Raw genomic sequence first — 20,556 nt, 5'->3', positions numbered from 1 at the left:
AAGGCATGAATTATCAAAGGCTGAAATTCTGTTTCCTAAATAGTTTCCTAAACAGTGTTTCCTAAGCATTGCGTATGAGCTTTCTGGAGAAAAGTTTATGTCCAATTAATTCAAACAGGAAATATTAAAAACAGCTAATTCAAACACCAAGTATGTCAAGAAAAAAAAAATCTTATTATATAGAGAGTAATTCCGTATGAACACAGCTAGGATCAGGATACTGAGAGATTGATCAGGAAAGAGTCTGAGTGTGCTTACTTGGAAGCACCATTGCATTCAATACAGCTTCCTCTTGAAGAAATGTGCATGGGATCAAAATTTAAGGGTTGAGTTGCAGGCTGCAAAATTCCTATGCAGAGGGCACATGTTTTGGGTTGTAAAAATAAAGGCTGGCTCACTTGTTCATGTATTTTTCTTGATTATTCAACAATCTGAAGATCTGCATGCCAAAAAAAAGTTAGGTTTAATGGAATAAAAAGGTTCAATCAATGATGGTAAAGCTGGGATCACTTATACATATGTAGAAGTTATTATTTCATGCTTTCTATAAAAATAGTCCCAAAGCTTTAATCCTGAATATGGATAATCCTTAACCAAGGACTAGGTGTCATTGAAAATAGCTGGATTTAGTATTTCAGAGTGCCTTGGTTTATACAGCACACTAGACTAGGTCAAATTGGGCTTGGAAAATTTGTGAGTTAGTATGTTGTGGAAACCTAGCCTTTATTTTAATGTATACAATATGGTTATATTTTAATTAATTAATATTTATCTATTTTAATTAATGTTTGTTCTGTTTTTGCTGTAAACCACCCAGAGTCACTCTGCAGTGAGATGGGCGGTGACAAATTTGAAATATAAATAAATAAATTAATAAATTAATAAATTTACTTGGACATGATGCAGTATATGAACTAAACATTTATGCTGTTTTTCCCAGGTTTATGTTATTTGTGAACCCAGCCAGGTAAGGCATAGTTTTAAGTCAGTGTCTTTAATTGTATTTAAGAATTCCTTTCTATCATGTTTTTAATATAAAAATATTTCAACTCCTGAAAAAAATGTTTTGTTAAAGCTTCACTTTGCCCAGTAAAATGCAAGCAATTAAAATATTGCAGTATTTTTATTTCTTATTTTAAATGTTGCATAAGAGATACTATTGGAGGAAGACGAAGAGTGAGTCTGATGGAGCACAGGTAAAAATGCTTTTAGTAAGGATCACCATGTGATAAGGGGGGGGGGGTCAAAACTGCTAATTCCCATATTTTGTCTGTGGTTAGCCATTCAGTGGCCCTGTTTGGGATGACTTACAATGGTCCTGCAAGGGTTTCATATGACTCCTTCTTACTCAGGAGGAATCCTTGCAGGGCCATTGTGAGGATTATTCTAAACAATGGTCTGCTTGGATCTGCTCAAAGTTAGACTTTAACCGTGCTGGTCTTATGGAGGTGACTGAGGCCCAGTCTTGCCTGGTTACTACTGGGTTGAGTTTGAACCAGTTATTCCTGAGGAACTGGACAAAGTCCTTGACTGTTGAGTTCTACCAGCCATGTGATAATTCCATATCCCTCCTGATTGGTCAAAGCTTCCAGAAGATGACATGTAGCTGGGTCAAAGCAGAGTTGATTGCCTCTTTAAGGGACTGGACAGTCCCACTTGCCTAAAAGAAGGTAGGGGACTGTCCCTTCCTTAAGAGATCATTGCTGGATTCAGCCATTTTTTTTTTAATCTGCGCTCAGTCATTGCTGATCCTGCAGTGACTGCTTGGACGAGTCCTTGCAGTTTTCAAGGCAACTGTTTTTCGGAAGTGGTTTGCCGGAGCCTCCTTCCTAGGGCAGAGCCCAGCTGGCGAGCGCAGGAGGCGGGGTTTCCGTTGCTTCGCGCCCTTTTCGGGCGCGCACGGTTTTTCGCGCTTACCGGCAACTGCTCCCAACTCCTTTTTTGCAAGGCGCCGCCAGCATTTTTCCTCCCACCGGAGTGAGAGTCCCCATTTATCTACTCACGTGAGTTTTCGAACTGTTGGGTTGACAGGAACTGGGGAGGAAACAGGAGCTCACCCTGTTTAACGCGAAGGCTGGACTCGAACCGCTGAAGCGTCGACCATTTCTGGCCAGCAACTTTCAGCGTCATTAAGCCGCTGCGCCACCGCGTCCCTGGATTCAGCCATACTGGACGATTTTCATTCAGTTTCCAACTCCAGAATTGTTGAGAATGTCTAGGCTTGCAGCTCCAAAGGCCTCTGGAGGAAGCAGATTATCTGGACCCACTGCAGTCAGGTTTTAGTTGGATTATAGTACCAAGACAGGGTTGATTGTACTTGCAGTAGATGCTAATGGACTTGGGATGGTGGTACTGTGTCTCCCTTGGCCCTCTTTGATTGCTCTTCAGCTTTCAATACCATTGATTGTGGTATCCTTCTGGACCAATTGGGTGAGCAGTTGCTCGTGTTTAACATCTACATGAAACTGCTGGGCGAGGTCATCTATTGACATGGGGTCAAGTATTATCAGTATGCTGATGATTCTCAGTTATACATCCTTACCTTGGGCTTTCCAAGTGATGCCACTGAGGTGCCTTCCCAGTGCCTGGAGGATGTGTGGGTCTGGATAGGAAACAGGCTCCAACTTAACCCTGACAAGACAGAGTGGCTGTGGGTTTTAGCCCATCCTCACTCCTGTATCTAGTTATCTTCCATCGTTAAATTTGGATGAGGTAACATTCCCCCTGAAAGACTTAGTGCATAGTCTGAATGCCCTCTTGGATTCACGGCTCCTGCTCAAGGAGCAGGTAGCAGCTGTGGGCAGGAGGACCTTTATATCAATGCTTCTTATGTACCAGTTGCACTGGTTCCTAGACTAGGAGGCACTACTTATAATCACTTATGCCCTAAACACCTCTAATTGGACTACTGCAATGCACTGTATTGAAGAACATTTGGAAGCTTCAGCTAGTGCAGAATGCAGTGGCCCGTGCAGTTTTGGGCACATAGCAGTACTGTCATGTAACATTGCTGCTTCATGAGCTGCATTGGCTCCCAGTAGGCTTTTGGGTGCAAGTTAAGGTGCTGCTTGTCACCTTCAAAGCTTTACATGGCATGGGACGAAGTTATTTGTGGAGTCACCTAACCCCGGTGGTTTCTGCCTGCCCACTAGATCTGGCACAATGGGCATACTCTGAAACAGTGTCACCTGTTGGGTCCAAGAAAGTGTGCCTTCTCTGTCATGGTGTCTGCCTTATAGAAAAGCCTTCCCCCAGACATTTTGACAGCTCCAACTCTGTTGGCTTCTGGAAGGCTGTTGAAGACCTGCTGGGATGTTAATGAAGCTCGGCATGTATGTGTAAGGCATATTGGCAAGGTGTTTTTACAGTGGCCTCAACTTGATTCTTTTAATTGATGTGTATATTATGTTTTATCTTTTGTTTGCTGCCCAGAGTATTAAAATAAATATAAAACAAAATAAAATATGAAGAGCTAAGATTGAAGAATGAGACTGATAGAAACATACTTACTCTGAATGAATTTACATGGCCAGATGAACTGCACTGTACTAAGGGAATTTCCTCCTAATGTGGTCAAGCCTTTATGTATTACCTGTGAGAAATCCTGGAGAATGAGTGAAGTACCAGACAACTGGAAGAGTATAAAAAGAAGGAAGCAGGCCAGTTATTTAACTTCAATATCTCTCAAAATTCTAGAGGAAAATATAGGTAAATCTAAGTACCTTCAAAACAATGCATTAATTATCTGAAGTCAGCATAAATTTGTCTAGAACAAGTCATTTTTAAACTGTTGATTGCATTAGTAGATCATTGGAATGTAAGAGACATAATATACCTTAATTAAAATATATTAATTTCAGTAAAGCAAGGTATCTCAGTATATTCTAATTAGCAAGCTGGTTAAGTATGAGCTGGATGGCATGAGAATTGAGTGGATACATAGCTGATTCAAAAATTATACTCAAAGAGGGCTAACTGATAGTTCATTATCAAATTGGAAACAGAATCAAGGGGGTGCCAAAAGATTTGATTTTGAGATTCATACTCTTTACCAAGTTTATTTCTTTAGTGAAGAGATGGACAGAATGTTGATCCATATGGAAATCACATAAAATAGGATTGGATATCATAGGAGACAGAAATAAAATTCCAAAAGTGGGCTGAAAATAATAGAATGAAATTTAACAGAAGCTAACACAAAATTCTTCATTTAGGAAACAGATGTATGGGATAGGGGCTATCTGGATTTATAACAGTATTTGTGAAAAGGATCTTGGAATATAACTGAGTATGAGTCAGCAGCATGATGTAACTGCAAAAGAAGAAATGTAATTTTAGGCTGCATCAACAGAACTATCATTTCCCAAACAGAAAGTAATTGAACTTTATTCTGAACTGGACAGGCCCCAATAAAAGCATTGCATCCAGTTCTTGATACGACACTTTAAGAAGGATTCGGACAGCTGGAACAGAATCAGAGAAGTAGAATGAGGATGAGGATGATTAGAAAAATAAAAATTATGCCCTATAATGAGAGATTGAAATAGCTGGACATGATTAGCTTTGAGAAGAAAAGGTGGTGTGGATGTGATAACACTTTTTAACATGAGAATCAAGACTTCCTCTCCATCATTTCAGGGTGATGGAATAATGAATTAAAGTTGCAGAAAGGCAAACTCCAATTCATGCTAAAAAAAAAAATCTTAAGAGTTTGACAATGAATCCAAAAAGTAAGAACCAACAAAAAGACACTCCCACATGGAGGGTGAGGATGACTGAGATTAAAATAAATCTTTGTATGTACAGTATATGTAGGAATAATCTGTGTGTATGTAGGAACAGTGTACACAAATACTGGGAAAAATCTGTACATGCTGAGGTTTAAAATGCACTTTAGACAAAATGTCTTCGAAATAGGGGTGTACACAACCTTCTGGGCATTCTGATCCTGGAACCATTGTGACCTTGGAGAGCACTGCTTCAAGGGTTGCAGAAGTGGTCTGATGTGTCTGGAAAACTTGGAATGGCCCAATTCGAGGTCAGGTCTTTTCTGGGATCATTCTGTTTAGGACTGGCATTTCTGGCAGAATATTTTGTACTCCTCTCCTCTGAAACACAGGCCATCTGAAATGTGACTGTAACTCTGCTTATTCTGTGGCTTCACCCAGAAGAGGGCTTGTATATCTCTGCACATGCACACATTCATGGAAAACGTTCAAAGCAACCATGCTGAGCCTTCTGGAAGATGTGGTTGCCACTACACTTTGAGCAAGGGCACCAATACTTTGCCTAGCTCTATTTCCATGTACATACTGCAACACCAGAGGACTGCTAAATTGTTGAAATGTTTACATAGAAAAAAAAAACTTGTCTAGATTTACTTAGGGATTTTAGAGCAGGTGTTGAACCTTCTTTGGTTGGTAAACGCATTTGGACTTTTGAAATGTCTGGTATGAAAGTGGCTTATCTATTTACAAAATGGCTACGACAGAGGTATGGCCAGTCATGAAATACCTATTATTTGACAGCAAATGATTGATGTTACTTTCTGCCATCCATGCTGTTAACATGCCACTTCAGTTTTCTTTCGTTTGTTTTTCTGAGCAGATGGTTATATTTCCAATTTTATTCAAATTTGCCATGTCTGGCGTTGAATGCAATTAAGAATTCAGGTCCTCTTTCATTCTGATCAAATAGTAAGCACTTCTTAAATCCAACCTTGTAACAATGACTGCCTTTGCAAGCAGTCCAGTAGATTTGAAATAAGAGACAATGGGTAGTGATCCCTAATGGTGACCTGGTTGAGAAGTCTATAGTCATGAGCAGTATGAACTGAACCATCACTCTTAGTGATGAATATTGTGAGTGTAGATGTTGGAGATTTGGAAGGGGAAATAAACCCTTTTTTGGAAATTGTCATCAGGATGGCTAACTCTTGAGTATACATGGGAATCCAGGACCCTGGTTTCAAACTGATGGTGCAATCACATGTTTGATGGGGAGGCAATGCATTTGCCTCCTCCACAAACACAATGGCAAAATCTGAGTATTTCTCTGGCTAGGTAATAGAGCCACTGTGCTGGACCGAGTTGGAGGAAGGGGAAGAGCGAAAGGCTTGCATCCAGGGTTGTTGACATTTTGGGGATGAGAAAGAAATAGTTACTTGTGCCCAGCTTATTCATGTCTGGAATATATAACTTTAGCCACTTGATTCTCAAGACAATGGGTCCTTGCAAGGAAGCAGTTATATAAACTGCAAAAGCTTTGCGTGATTGTCAACTGCATTGTATTATATTGTCAACTGCAATGGGTTAGTGTACCACAGCACCAGCCCTGCTTACAGCATCTGGCCATCTATTGTCTGGGTGGGTAAATTTAACTCTTGTAGTATGCTCCTATCTATACAATTACTGGTTGCTCCTAAGTGTACAAGAATGGAGAATTGTATTTTCTGACCTGAATCTAAACCAGTGTTTCTCAACCTTGGTAACTTTAAGATGGGTGGACTTCAACTCCCAGAATTCCCTAGCCAGCCATGCTGGCTAGGGAATTCTGGGAGTTGAAGTCCACCCATCTTAGTTACCAAGGTTGAGAAACACTGATCTAAACAAAGAATAACAGGAACAATAAAGTGTGCTTGTCTGCTGTTGGCCATCTGAACTCTCCTTAACTGTCTCCCAAGCGCTCTAATTGTCTTTTGGAGCTCTTGGGAGAGGGGCCTGTGAAGTTTCTCCAATGCTGCACCCTTGAAGTGAGTTGGGTATTTGCTAGTTACTTGCTAGCTACGTGACCTGTAAATCCACAGGTGCGGCATTTCGTAGATGAGTCAGAGGCTTGAATTTAGCTGTGCAGGATCTGGCTATATGCCTGACAGCTTCGCAGTAAAACCATAAGCCTAGATCCCTTCTTCTCTATGTCTGTCCTGGTGATAGACATCTTTTGACTAATCCAATTTTCATGGGTTCTCTGGCTGTGGATTCCAAGGAGGCCATTGGGAGAGGGGTTATGGGAGAAGGGAGGATGTAAAACCTTGCCATTTCTCCTTTGCATCAACTCTTCCAGTCAGCCATCTATTATTATACAACATTGGAACAGCTCTTCCAAATTATCTGGGGTGCCTTGTCTCACCAGTTCATCTCTCGGTTTGTCAGCAAGCCCTTCTCTAAATTGGTCAATCAGAGCCAAATCATTCCATCCCACATCTCTGGCAAATAATTTAAAATCTGTTATGTTGCCTGCACTCTACGCTGACCTTGCCTGAGATTGCAAATTTCATGGTGATCACTCAGTTTATGGCATTGTCAAAGGAACATCTAAATCTTTGCATGAAATTTGGATAATTGTCCAGCACAGGGTCATTGCCCCCAGTGATAGGCATGGCTCATCTGGCTGCCTCTTCTTTCAGCAAACTGAGCATGAGTCACTTTGGTGTGATCTGGGAAAAAACCTGCTGGCCAACCCCATAAACAGTTCACACACTGAGATGTGAAGGTTGGGAATTGGTCCTGGTCTCCTCCAAATTTCGCTGGTAAACTCCCATGAGAACGCAGAAATACTGGCTGTGCTGCAGGCTGCTATGCTGCTGCTGACTGAGGTTAATTCTCTCCCAGCTATTGGGTTAGTTGCATCATGGCATTTTGCAAGTTATTTATCTGTTGTTGGTGTTGCAACAACACTGCAGCAAGGTGTTCAGCGGACAGTGGGGTGCCCTGAGGACCAGGTGCCATCTCTGCAAACAAAGGTGAGATCTTCAGCCTCTCTTGAAAGAATGTAAGAGACTTGCAAGATTAAAGTTAGCTCCAGTAGGTAGACCAGCCCAGGAAATCAACTCCACAGGAAGATTAGAACTACTTTTATTGAGACTGGGTACAATCATAGAATTTTGCAAGCCTGATTGTGCTATATCTCCTCCCACTTCTTATACCACAGAGAATTAAGGTGGTGTCTGCCTGAGCTGCTTCCAACTATAATCTTTTTTCCCAGGGCTTAAGGAATGTTTCAGCCCCCTTTGCCCAGGTAACGGTTCTTGGACATTTCCATCAAGGTCATCTTCCTTACTTTCTTCAATTCCCTCCTTAAGAAACCATCAGTGGATTCAGTGGACAGTGCTGGATAGTTTTCATCCGGTCTTCAACCTTCTCTTGTTAGGGAAAGTTGTCGGGAAGGTGTTTTCAGTCAGGTCACCTGAGACGGCATTGATCACACATGTAGATGACCTCAGGTGGCATCCATCCTAGCCTTCCTTGATCCCTTAGTAGTCTTCAATATCATTAGTTATGATAGCCTTCCAGACCAGCTTAGGTATTGAGAGGGTAGGCCCAGTGTTGTAGCGCTTCTCCTCCCTCCAGTTAGTGTTCAGAAGCAAGAGATCTAGACCTAAGCTTCCAGGGTGCCTCACAGGCTCTATTCTCTTCCATTTTTACTCAACAGCTACATGTTGAATAATCCATTGGCATGGAGCTAAGTGTATAGATAATATGAAGTGATATATCTCAACCCCTGATGATGTTGTTAAGGTTCTTTCCCAGTCTGAGGCTCTGGATGGGGAAGAATGGGCTTTAGCTGAACTGTAGCAAGACCAAGTGGCTGGGTGTTTAGGTATATCCCCCCTCCCACCTCCCCAGTCTGGGAACCATTCATTGTTAGTTCTGGATGGGGTAGCACTCTCCCAAATGAACTGGTGTACAATATGGGGATACTCCTGGACCCTTGACTCTTGCATGGAGAGCAGATGGGAGATCTGAGGGGCTTTGCACAAATCCATCTTGTGGGCTTATTGCTCTATTCCTGGATTAGGAGGTCCTGCTCACAGTCACTCATGCCCATTCAGACTACTGCAATACACTCTACATGGGGCTGCAGTTGAAGACCACCTAGAAGCTACAATTGCTTGTTACCACCTATAAAGTGCTTCATGGCAGAGGGCTGGGTTATTCACAGGGCTGCCTCTCTCCAATTATCTCTGATCTTTCCACCAGAGTCAACAGGATGGGCATGCGTTGGGTCCCTTCTATGAAACAATGCCATCTGATGGGACCCAGGAGGTGTGCCTTCTCTGCTGCAAGACCTGTCCTACACAACAGCAGATGTCCTGAGGTGCAGATGGTCCTGATCCTTCTGGCCTTTTGCAAGGCTCTGAAAACCTCTCTTTTTCCCTGGGTATTGGGGTGGGGGTGGGCTGGGGGCGTTGATGAGCTTATTCTGAAAAGGTGAAGAGAATGATTGTGGTTAGCCTTGGATGTTACTTAAAAAAAAAATAATGGTTTTTTTTTGTTTACTACTTTTTAACTCAATGTTAGATTCCCAGAGTCACAACTGCAAGTGAAGCATTCGTATATATTGAGGAAATAAAATGAACTCCCATCTTCAGCTTACTGCTAAGGAATAATGTGACTGCATGATAAACTGCTTTTGAATAAAATTAATCTGTCACCTAAATCTCTTTGGCAAATAGCTCCTATACCTGGCACCCATTGAAGCAAAGTTATAACATATAAGGATGAAAAAAAAAACACCTCACACACGTCTAATTATAAAAGCATTTGAGTTTAATAGCTCAATATACATATTTTTTTCTTTAAAGAGAAGTTGACGTATTAATTTCTAACCTATACATTTGAATTCATTCTTACCTGGCTAATACAATTTATCTGAAGCTTTTAACTGAAAGAAATAACTAGAAAGAAAAGGAATAAAAAACAAATGAAAAAAGGGAATAGAAGTGCAGCTTTCAAAAGGACACACTTATGCGGTTCAGCAGATGGAAAGGAAGGATTCATTCCTATTTATCTATCTATCTGGACACAGTTTAGCGTCTTAGCACAACAGCCGAGTTCTCGCCATCCAAAACATCACCTTCCCGCCCTGCAGAATCAAACCCAGCGTGGACATCGCCGCTCGCTCAGCGCTCCGCTCCAGGCCGTCCGCGCAAAACCCCGCCGCCCGTGACGCCCACCCGCCCGCTTACCTGGGAGCAAACTACGCCAGTGGGGCTTCACTCCCTGGAAACACGCCCAGAAACGGGCTGCGCGCGTATACATAACAAGTGTCTCTCTTCCCCTTCGCCAGATGGGGCAGGCCCTCCACGCACTACCCGTCATTAGAGTGCGTGTGCGCCCCACGCTCATTATCCAAGCGGTCGGGGCGAGGGTGAGGGTGAGGGACGGGAGGCTGAACGCCTCCGAGCCAGCGTTGGAGCCCGGCGAGGAGAGAGACCTGATTTTCCGGCGGCTTTTCTCCGAGACGCTTTGGAGAGGCAGTGAGAGAGGCGAGCTCCGCCCCCCGAGTGCCCGGGCTGCCGCGGCCGCCTGCTGCTTCGCGAAAGCTGCAGTTCAAAAGCCCCTGGACTTGCGGCGAGGCGCGCGCGGAACGGAACGGAGCGGAGCGGAGCGGGCGAGCGAGCGACCGCGGTCCCGGAACGCGGCGGCGAGGTGGGGATCGGTCGACCTCCTTTCTTTTCCCCGTGTATGGATTTGGCCAACTGAGCCGCTTCCCGCCGCGATCGCCCAGGCTATCATGTGCGCCTCGAGGTCGGCTTCCCAGGGCAGCTCCCGAGCCGAGTGATCCCTCCGCGGGGCGCTCTGCTCAGCTGCCCCCTTCTTTTTAATGGTCAGCTCTTCCGTTCGGCCGCCGCCGCCGCCGCCGCTCTTGCCGCCGCCCAGCCCGTTGGCTTCCTAGGTCTGCACCCCCCCGTGACGGAGATGCACGCGGCGGAGTGGTTCAAGCAGCTGGCGGTCGCCTCCCGGGTCCTCTGGATCCTCCTCTGGACTCTGGAGCTGCGGTGCGCCCTGGCGGACTTCACCCTGGAGAACGAGGTGCATTCGAGTTTCATCCACAGGAGGCTCCGGAGCCAGGAGCGCCGGGAGATGCAGCGGGAGATCCTGTCCATCCTGGGTTTGCCCCACCGGCCGAGGCCCCACTTGCACGGCAAGCACAACTCGGCGCCCATGTTCATGCTGGACCTCTACAACGCTATGTCGGTGGAGGAAGAGAGCCCCAGTGAAAGTAGCGAAGGTTTCTCCTACCCGTACAAGCCTATTTTCAGTACCCAAGGGCCACCCCTGGCCAGCCTGCAGGACAGCAGTTTCCTCACCGAAGCAGATATGGTCATGAGCTTCGTGAACATGGGTGAGTCTCTTTGGCTGAGGGTGGAAAGTGGTTGGTAGTACACGGTAGAAAATCCTTGGGGTAGAAGGTGGTTCTTGGGAAGCCAGAAAGAACCTAATGGAGGTGGGACCAGTACCTGGTCCTAGCAGCCCCAAGCCTGGTGACCTGCCAGAGATCTTTGGGCACTGAGGATGCTTGTCCCAGATTCCCAGGTGCAGGTTTAACTGGCACAGGCAGCCATCTTCCTCCATGCCCCATGCTGACCTGAGGTATTGTGGGAAACAAAAATGACCCACAGTAATTAGATCATTAAGGGCCTGCTTAAACCTGAACCTAGCCTTCCAGCTGCCTTCTTTTTCTTTATGGTTGTTAATTATCATCCTTCCAGACTTTGCTTGATCTCTACAGCTACGAAACTGAACTTAAAAGAAAAAAAACCCATCCAACCTCTCTTAGAGCTTCTTTTGGATCTTCTGATAAAGAAACAGAATTTTGTTTGGTATTTTTCAAATGCTTGGATTTCCTCACCATTATAAATGCTTGGTTTTATCTCCTGGACTTTTAAGTCCCCACAACAGTGTGTCTCTTGATCCTTGGCATGGTGCCCTCACTGTATGCTTTCTGATGCTGTGATGGCCAAATCTGTGGATTGGGATCCTTGTCCAACTTGGCACTTGAAAAGGGAGGTAGAACAAGCATTTATGATCTCTCCTAAAACCACATGTAGAGAGACACCATTAGAACAAAGTGCTGGATATTCTCAAAGCACTTTGGTTTGGTTGGGGTGATGATCAAATAGAGGAGCTATCATCTCCAAAATCCTTTGTGAGTCAATGTGGATTCTTATTAAGTTGCATTTATCTCAGCCATATATCTTGAACGGTGAAAAAAGGGTTGACTTGTATTTCTCTGGCTTCTTTCTCTTCTTGGATTTCAGCATCTTTCTCTTAGATACCAGACCCACTAGATTAATGGGTAACCAGTTGTTGAGTGATCTTCAAGTGTTAGCCTATTCTTATAGATTTTTCCCCAAAATACTCTGAAGTCTTTTCAAAGGCTAAAGACTGTGATCAGCTGGCCTTAAAGGACCTTGTAAAGTGCACCTGCATGAATCTAAAGCTGCAACACCATGCATGCTAATTTGGGAATGAGTGGCACTTCCTTGAGTGTATAAAAGCAGAGGACTGGGACTGATGACAAATTGCAGTACTTTAACTAGTGAAATTAATTAATCTGTAACAACTGCAACCCATTAGGTTCTACACTTGCAATAACTAAGATGGACAAACACCTTGCTTGATCCTTGTGTCATCCAATGGACAGATGAAATAAATTGAGAACATTCATTTTCTGCATTTTACTCTCCTTATGTATACGATTGGATTAGAGCCTACAGATAATGAAATCTTGAATATGCTTCCCTAGAGCACTTGATTTATTCTCAATATAAACTGGAAACAAAGAATGTGAAGTTTCTTTTATTTAAAAAGCTTACGAATATAATGTGCAATCTTTGTTTTGGAGTGATTTGATGATACCATCAATAGCATTAATCCAGCGACTAAATGTCCAGTGCAGGATTGTGAATACAGCCTCATATAGGTTTACTAACAAAAAAATCAGTGTGAACAAAAGTGCACTAAGAGATGCGAACTGTTTATCAAGATGTTTGGAGAATTAGTCTAAAAAGCTCTTGGTTTTATTTGCTATCATGACTGTCCATGAGCTATTGTGCATCATGAATGAATTAATCACAGTTTTATGAATACACTCTGGAAATTGCTCAGAGATACATTTTATCTTATTGCCACATATATGCGCATCATATACGCGCTTCTAGTTCTCTCATAGCATTTTGTGATGAGGGTGAGTTCAGTCCTGGGTCTGAGACAGCAACAAGGCTTTGGCCATAGCTTGTAGCGCATGGTAAAAGACTTGGACCACTTGGAAGAGCAATGGGGACGCTACATGAGCAGCAGCTACCAATGGAAAGGTCCCAGTGGAAAGAAGGGGACTCAGCTGTTTTAAAGAGCCAGTTTGCTTAGGTTTACTCAATGAACTTTTTCCTTTGGTCTGTACTTCTGAGGAACCTATTCAGATTAGGAGAGGGTTTGGTTTGAGGGGAAAAAAAGCTTGTGGATTGGGAACTTAATGATCCAAGAAAGTTTTCCTGGCAGTTCCTGCTTTGCTGTGGCTTCGTAATGAGCAAAGCCTGAGCTCATGGCAATGGATTTATGCAAATTAGATGAAACTTGTCCGTTTTCAGTTTGGCTGGGCTGTCTTGTTTTTTTTTAATGGAGAACTCTTATCCATGGGGATTTCTCTTTGCTTGTTAATGGGGCTGAATAAACTAGCTGGATTTGAGTAGAATACTCTCTGGGGCAAAGTTCTATTTAAAATATATAATTATAGGTACAAGTTTCTCTGTATCTGTTTTTAGCCTAGGTCACGTGTTGCCTGTGAAACCACCGCATGTACAGATTGGATGCCTTTGAATCCACACCAAATCTGAATAGAAGTTCAGAACAGAGAGGACTTGAAAACCATTCCCCCTTCCCCAACCATCCAGTTTGGCCTAAACAAAAAGAAAGTCATAAAGCGGCACACACCCTTTGCATATGAAATGGCACAAATTTGTTCCTTATTATTGCAAGATGAGCTGCAGTTGCCTAGGGCTTGCTTTCTGATTGTCCAAATGTCCACCCAGCTAAGAAAGTGGACTAATACATGGTAATTTTGGAAAAGAGTTTTGTAGACAATCAAAGAACTGTGGCTGTGGGGGAGAGGGAGGAGGGGGCTTAAAGGGCAGAAAAGCATCAGGGGCTTAAAGCAGCTTTAATCAAGTGGGCTAGAAATTCTGAGAGGTGAAGCCCAACATATCTGGTGAATGGCAGGCTTGGGAAAGCTGCTTTAAGTATGTATATTTGAGCCTATATACCATTGGGAAGAAGCACAGTAAAATGTTTGGGGGCTGTTGATCCAAATTCCTATATAGGGTATGGGGCTCAGAGTCTAGGTTCTGATTAGCCTACCCTGTTTACACAAACTACAGATTTATTGAAGAAAGTTGCTTATGCTAATAAAATATTGCAATTTCTACATTAGTCAGATTTTTGGTCTGTTGTGGAAGATCTAAACTCTTTAGCTATTTTGCGCTACAACTCTTCATAAGGCTAGGGCAGTGAGGGCAAACTTGGCACTAGAGAAACTTCAGTCCAAAACATCTAGAAGGCAACTCAGTACACCCCCATGCAAATGTGAATCAGGAATGCTCAATGTACACCAGTGTCATATACTTGGATACACACAAGTCCATCACAAGTAAAATAGTTTTACAGCAGAGCTCATGTGAACCTTTCTTCAGCTGGATGGACAAATTATTTGGATGTATAATGCCAGTTTTTCTAGGAACCACTCAAACAATCTATATGTAAAGCATATACTTGCATGTGTGCAATTGAATGAATTCAGGCACACTTTTGAAACTAGGAGAATTAGAGTGAAACTCAGTTCATGTTCTTATAACTTGATTATAAGCATGCTGACCAGCTGAGGTCACTTGTGAAGTAAACCTGGCATAATAAAATGTGGTGCCTATGTTCTCATTACAAAGCTGTGCAAACAAACAAAAATACATTATTATGGGTTAATATGAGGGTCTAGTTCACACTGTATGCTAAGCTGGGTTCCTACAGTGTACTGATCTACAGGTAACCCAACTATTTTAGCCAGTGTAGTGAGCTGTGCAAGCCAACTCTGAAGTAAATCTTGCTGCATCCGATAGCAGGGTACATATTGGTGCTAATATCTCTGTGATGGTGTATGGCTACAGTAGCATCAGGTGATGATTCGTGTATGTGAATAAGCCATCGCAGATGATTGTCAGAGGTAGAACCTCATTATGCCATTAAATGCGCATGTTTTGTGTGGAGACATTCAGCTACATAAAACAGTGAAAAGCCAAGAGAAATATAAGAACAAATGAACAAGCTATGATTTTCATTTAACAATATTATTTAGTATTTCTTCATTTTCTGAAGTATTTAAAATAGGTATGGTTAGAGGTTAATAAAACAGAAGTTAAATAACATAACTCTTAGTACAACAAAATGGATTATTAGTTTTTTAATAACCAAATATAGGTGCTATTTGAGAATAATATCTGTCCCTTCTTAAAAAGGTAATTGAAATTCTTTAAATATTTAAGAATCTGTTTCTGTGAAATGTGCCGTAGCACAAATTATTTGAAAAAAATTAATACAACTACTTTGGCTTCAAACTCTGGCCTAAGCTATTATTTGTTACTCATTGTTTATTGAATAAATCACAATTGGCTGGGTTTGCAAAGCTCACTAATCCATAAACCAAACCACAATGGCTGGATTCACATAAAGCCAAACAAACCACATTATAATTTAACATGATGTGTGAACTCAGCCTATATGAAAGTTTAAGCAAGTTCCCAAAAATTGTATCCCAGAAATACTTTTGAAACATTTCCATTGAAACACTGAATAGGGAGATTTTAATTATCCTTAGTTGGCCAAATTATGTTCCTTGAAACTATATAAATCAATGCACAGTTCATCATACATTATATTGCATTTCTCTACAGGATGTATTTCTACAAGTTGGAGCCCTATTCTTACAGGGCTGGTGTATACAATCAACTGATAAAACCTTTTCTGCTCAGAGCTAGTTTAGGATGGGGAAGAAAATCCTTGTACCTAGACTATTCCCACAATCTTGTGTGTGAATTAACCTAGTACTGAATTAACCCATTTTCTAGTATCGCACACTCCACTGAACCATAAAATAACCAAACGTGGGGTTCACACAGGTGAAGCCCCCCCACCCCACACACACGCATCCCTCTTAACTAAAATCTAAAATTAAACAGGTTTATGATGTTGTGTTAATATAACTCCTGGGCATTTAACTGAGTTAAGTGTGTGGTGTGAATACAGCTCTAGAAAAAAAGAGCACATTGTGAGATGAAGGATATTGCTTTATGGGAAGGCATTCAAACCTTTCCCTTCCCCGTACGCAATTCATGGAAAGCTAATCCATTTGGTTATGCCACTAAGATGGATTGGGGTACACTGTAGGGGGAATGATGCTCTTCTGGAAATTGTGATTCTATGGTAGCGGTATTTTCCCTCTGTTAGTGCGGCTGTTCATTAGTAAGCTGATAGGAAAGATTCAGGAGTTTTAACATAGACAGGTGGAACAAGGAGTTTTCTCTGCATGGGTTTGTTCTCCTGTGAACAATGCATGCCAGGACAAGTTTAAGAAAGGACATAGATCCATAATAGCTTTCTTCATCCTTGTGTACACCTTTCATCCCATTATAGTTGCAGGTCTTTCATCTCCGTAGGACAAAGGCCATCTTGTTTATAGACTTCTTAATGAATTAGACTCATTGCTCACCAGACTATATAGTCAAGCACAGCACCTGTTTTGGAGCATACAGATTTCTATTGACAGTGAAAATTAGAAGATCTATTGTCAGGGTGATTTCCCCCTCTTTTAATTGAAAGCTTTCTATAGCAATCTTTCAGAATTGCAGCCTTGGTATTAAACTGTGCCATGGTTGTGTAAAAAGATACCCTTCTGGGCATTGTGTTTCCCGGGTAGGGTCTTGTTACATACGTTGAACTGGCAAGGAAGTGTCATAAGCAAGACCGAAAATGTATTGCAGTGAGGAAGTGTTATAGCACCAAAAAGGCTGCTTGTAGTTAAAAAGGTTGAAATAAAGCAACTCAGTATTTGAAATAACTCATTGCAACTTATTTTGTCTGTGTGTCTGTGTGTGTGTGTGTTTTAAATCAGGTCTTTTTCTCACTTTTCTATGCCTCACTCCTAAGAGCTAGAGAATGAATTTTCAGGAAGGTGCAAAGTGGGTGAGCTTTGCAGAGATGGGTGAAGATTTAACAGATTTTGTATTAGGAACAAACAATCCTTTATGAAAAAGACAGAGTGGCTTTGTAAGTTGTAAGGAAGCATCAAAGGATAAAGGAGGAGTAAGTAGTGCTTATTTTTTCTCTTGCCATAGTTAATATGCAGTAATGTGTGGAGTGTACTGAGGTTGGAACAGCTGCAAAGAAGATATGCAATTTCTCCTTCCACAGGTTACCTTGATGTTGCCAAAAATGGAAAGAGAAATGGCTATATTTCCTTATAATGATCAAAGTTACTTCAAGAACATATACATGCTACTAACCTCTCTTTCTGTGTGTATGTGTTATCTGTCATCATGGTTTCCTCCAAAGAATCCAGAGATTAATTTTGTGAAGATACCAAGACCTTATTGATAGCGGTTCTGTCTTTGTACAGAATAAAAGTTCTCAGCATGTACTGTCCATTTCTAGTAGGCACAGGTCTTCCAAAATACCAGTTGGAACACTTTGACTTTTGATGTAGGATTTTGGAATAGTGAGGATTATAGCATCAAGTCTTCTACTGACAGTGCAAATAGTAGTTGGAGGTATTCTGCCAAGCTAGCCTGCAGTGTGAAAGCACAGTTTCTGGAGGACAAGTGAATTGCAGAGGTTGACTTATGGTGGCAGTTGTGGGTATTTGATGCCTGGTCAGCAGCCCATTTCTGATATAGTACTGCCTTTGTTCTTCAGATTCTTTAAACTGAGGATGGAGAACAGAGATCGAGTTAATGCATAGTTCAGACTTCTTCAATCAAGTACCCTCCAGATATCTTTGTGCTATAACTACCATTATACCCTCTCTTTCATTCTAGTGCCTTCCAATTGTGATATACCATAATTCTCATCCAGCATTCTACCTCTAGAAGTTATAAGCACAGGAGAGCTCAAATGGGGAAAGATTATTGTAGGATTAAGTTGCAGGATTCAATGCCAGACCACAATCCATGTCAAAACTTGGTTGCTATCAAATATTGGGAGAACAAATGATGGGGCTGATTAAAAAGAGGAACTTTGGAACAAGTATTTTGGGGAAAGACAGATATGGGTAATACTTTGGGCCTGGGAAAGGTAAATCAATAAGGAAATGGATTTGTGGCTACAGTGTTATGGGTTTAGAATCTATCCTTTGATCAATTTTGGAAGCCTACAAGAAAGGTGTGAAGACAAAATTTTTCTTCCTTTTTCTTCCTGCTCTTTAGAAGCATTTGGAAGCATGTTGCCTTAGAACATGCAGTCTCCATAGCTGCTGGGAGAGGCTTTCATTTGTATTGCTGGGTTAGAGCATGTGGGAAAAACTGTATGGATAGAACTAACAGGAAGCAGAATGGTATGATGGGAATACTCTGCAGTCACTTCCACTTTGTGCAGGTACCTCCACCGTGGTTCATTTTCTAGGAAGTGAAAACCAGTTCAAACCTTTTGTCAGCCTTTTCCTTTATACGTATCCTTTATATCATATTTGAATTTTTTTGAGGATGACTGACCAGGGTTCAGCAACATCATGCCTGCAAACCCCATGCCACATACTGTATAACCCCTTCCCATACATCCACAGGATAACACCATTTTTTTTTCCTAAACAAAATTAAAATAATCAAAATGTTGGCTGAGATAAAAACAAAATATTTTTAATGTTTATTTTGGCACTCATACCAGAATTTTTGAAGATAACTCGTGGTCCCTGGACAACAGGTTGGGAATCACAGTAACTCTTACTAAAAACATTTTTGAATGGTTGTATTATTTATGTATTAGATTTATATCCTGCCTTTTCTTCATGGTGATATACAGGTAGTCCCCAGTTTAAGAACGAGTTCCATTCCCAAGGTCTGTCCTTAAGTCGAATTTGTATGGAAGCTGGAACAGTATTATTGTATAATGCTGTATAAGTAGTATTGTGTAATGAACTCGAACCGTTGTGTATTTAACTCGAATCGTTGTGCATTTAACTCTAATTTTGCTACAATAGGCTCTGTCCATAAACTGGGTGTTCTTAACCCAGGGACTACCTGTATACAACGCTCCCTCTTCTTATTTTTGCCCACAAAAATGACAGCATTAACTAAGTTGGGCTGCGAGAGTATGATGATGTGAAAGTCTTGATTGACCAAAGCATGATGTGTAGTGGAAGTCGATATCTTTGGGCCTATCAGGTGATGAACATGGCATATGGAAGATTGTGATTGGCAATGTAAGAAAAGTAAATGCTGAAGAGCATGAATTAATAAAAGACATTAAAGAAAGAAAAATAACTTTATAAATATATACAGAGAAGTGAGCACAAGGCATAAAACACCTTTACTTTAAATGTTAATGGTAGTGGGTATCTAGTTGCCACTTTATAACTGGTGAAGCACAGAATTGCATTAATAGTCTTAAATGCCCAATCATAATCAGATTTTATCTGCTCCCTCCAGGCAGAAAAGGATTTAAATATAATTCCCAAGTATTTAAAATTCTTGATTTGTTCTACTTAAAATATCATTTATTTTCCAACCCTAGTTATGATTGGACAGCCTTTTGGTAAAGACCACTACTTTCGTTTGGCATAATTGGTAATGGCATTGAATCTTTCAATATCAATCAAGGGCCTGAAGTCTTCACCTTAAGCTGATTTGCATTGTGTAGCAGATGCTACATCATCAGCATATAAAAGAATTGATATGGGCCTACTTGCTGACGTAGGAGGATGCAGTCCATGGTTGGATAAAACTTGAGTTGTAGAATTAATGGAGATTGATTAAGGAAAAAGAAGAATGCAAAAATATCCAAGACACATTTGAAGGAAGAGTACTGTATGTACTCAAGGATAAGACAAGAACTTTAAGTGCCAAAATGTACCCAAATTGGGTTCAGATTATTTGTGGATGGGCTTATCTGCGAGTATATACAGTCATTTTTTCCCTCAGCTTTTTTAAAGTACAGGTAGTCCCCAGGTTAAGAACTTCCAGTTTAAGGACGACCCATTGTTAAGAACGGAGCTTATTGTAGCAAAATTTGAGTTAAATACACAGTGATGTGAGTTAAATACACAATGGTTTGAGTTCATTACAAAATACTGCTTATACAGTATTATACAATAATACTGTTCCAGCTTACATACAAATTCGACTTAAGGACAGACCTTGGGAACAGAATTCGTTCTTAAACTGGGGACTACCTGTACTCATATATTCTGTATATACTTGTGGATAAGCCCGTCTGCAGTTAAGCAGACCCTTGAATTTTTAACCAAAATACCATGAAAACCTGCAGATAAGCCAGTTGTGAAAATTAAAGCATACAAAAATTTCAAAAGCTTATCCATGGGTGGCACATTTTTCATGGTATTTTAGTTAAAAATTCAAGAGTCGGCTTATTCATGGATGGGCTTATATGCAAGTACTATATATACAGTAAATAGGATGAAAGGAAGGGAAAAGCCAGAAAAGTAATGGTTGGATGGAACTGACAAGATCTTCAAAAAAGAGATTTGAGAAGAACAAAAGGCAGTAAATGAAATGGTATA

At 41.4% G+C, this 20,556-nt stretch overlaps 1 protein-coding gene across 2 annotated transcripts in view; it reads left to right on the top strand.

Annotated features, from left to right (window-relative positions):
• The first annotated feature begins 10,087 nt into the window (after positions 1–10,087).
• The window catches only part of BMP7 (bone morphogenetic protein 7), a 92,849-nt gene continuing 82,380 nt past the window's right edge, over positions 10,088–20,556 (top strand). Inside the window, exon 1 of one of the 2 annotated variants that reach the window (XM_088153856.1) lies at positions 10,088–11,127. In XM_088153856.1, coding sequence (XP_088009982.1) covers positions 10,701–11,127 — 427 coding nt within the window. In that variant the 5' untranslated portion in view covers positions 10,088–10,700. The remainder of the gene's footprint in view (positions 11,128–20,556) is intronic. The other variant, XM_007433611.3, reaches the window with a different exon arrangement.

This window comes from Python bivittatus, unplaced genomic scaffold, assembly GCF_059951505.1.
Source record: "Python bivittatus isolate LINGU-HERP-01145 unplaced genomic scaffold, Pbiv_v1 ctg000700_np1212, whole genome shotgun sequence".
Taxonomy (NCBI): Eukaryota; Metazoa; Chordata; class Lepidosauria; order Squamata; family Pythonidae; genus Python; species Python bivittatus.
Note: the sequence above shows the minus strand (reverse complement) of the source record. Positions and strands in the feature narration are given on the sequence as shown.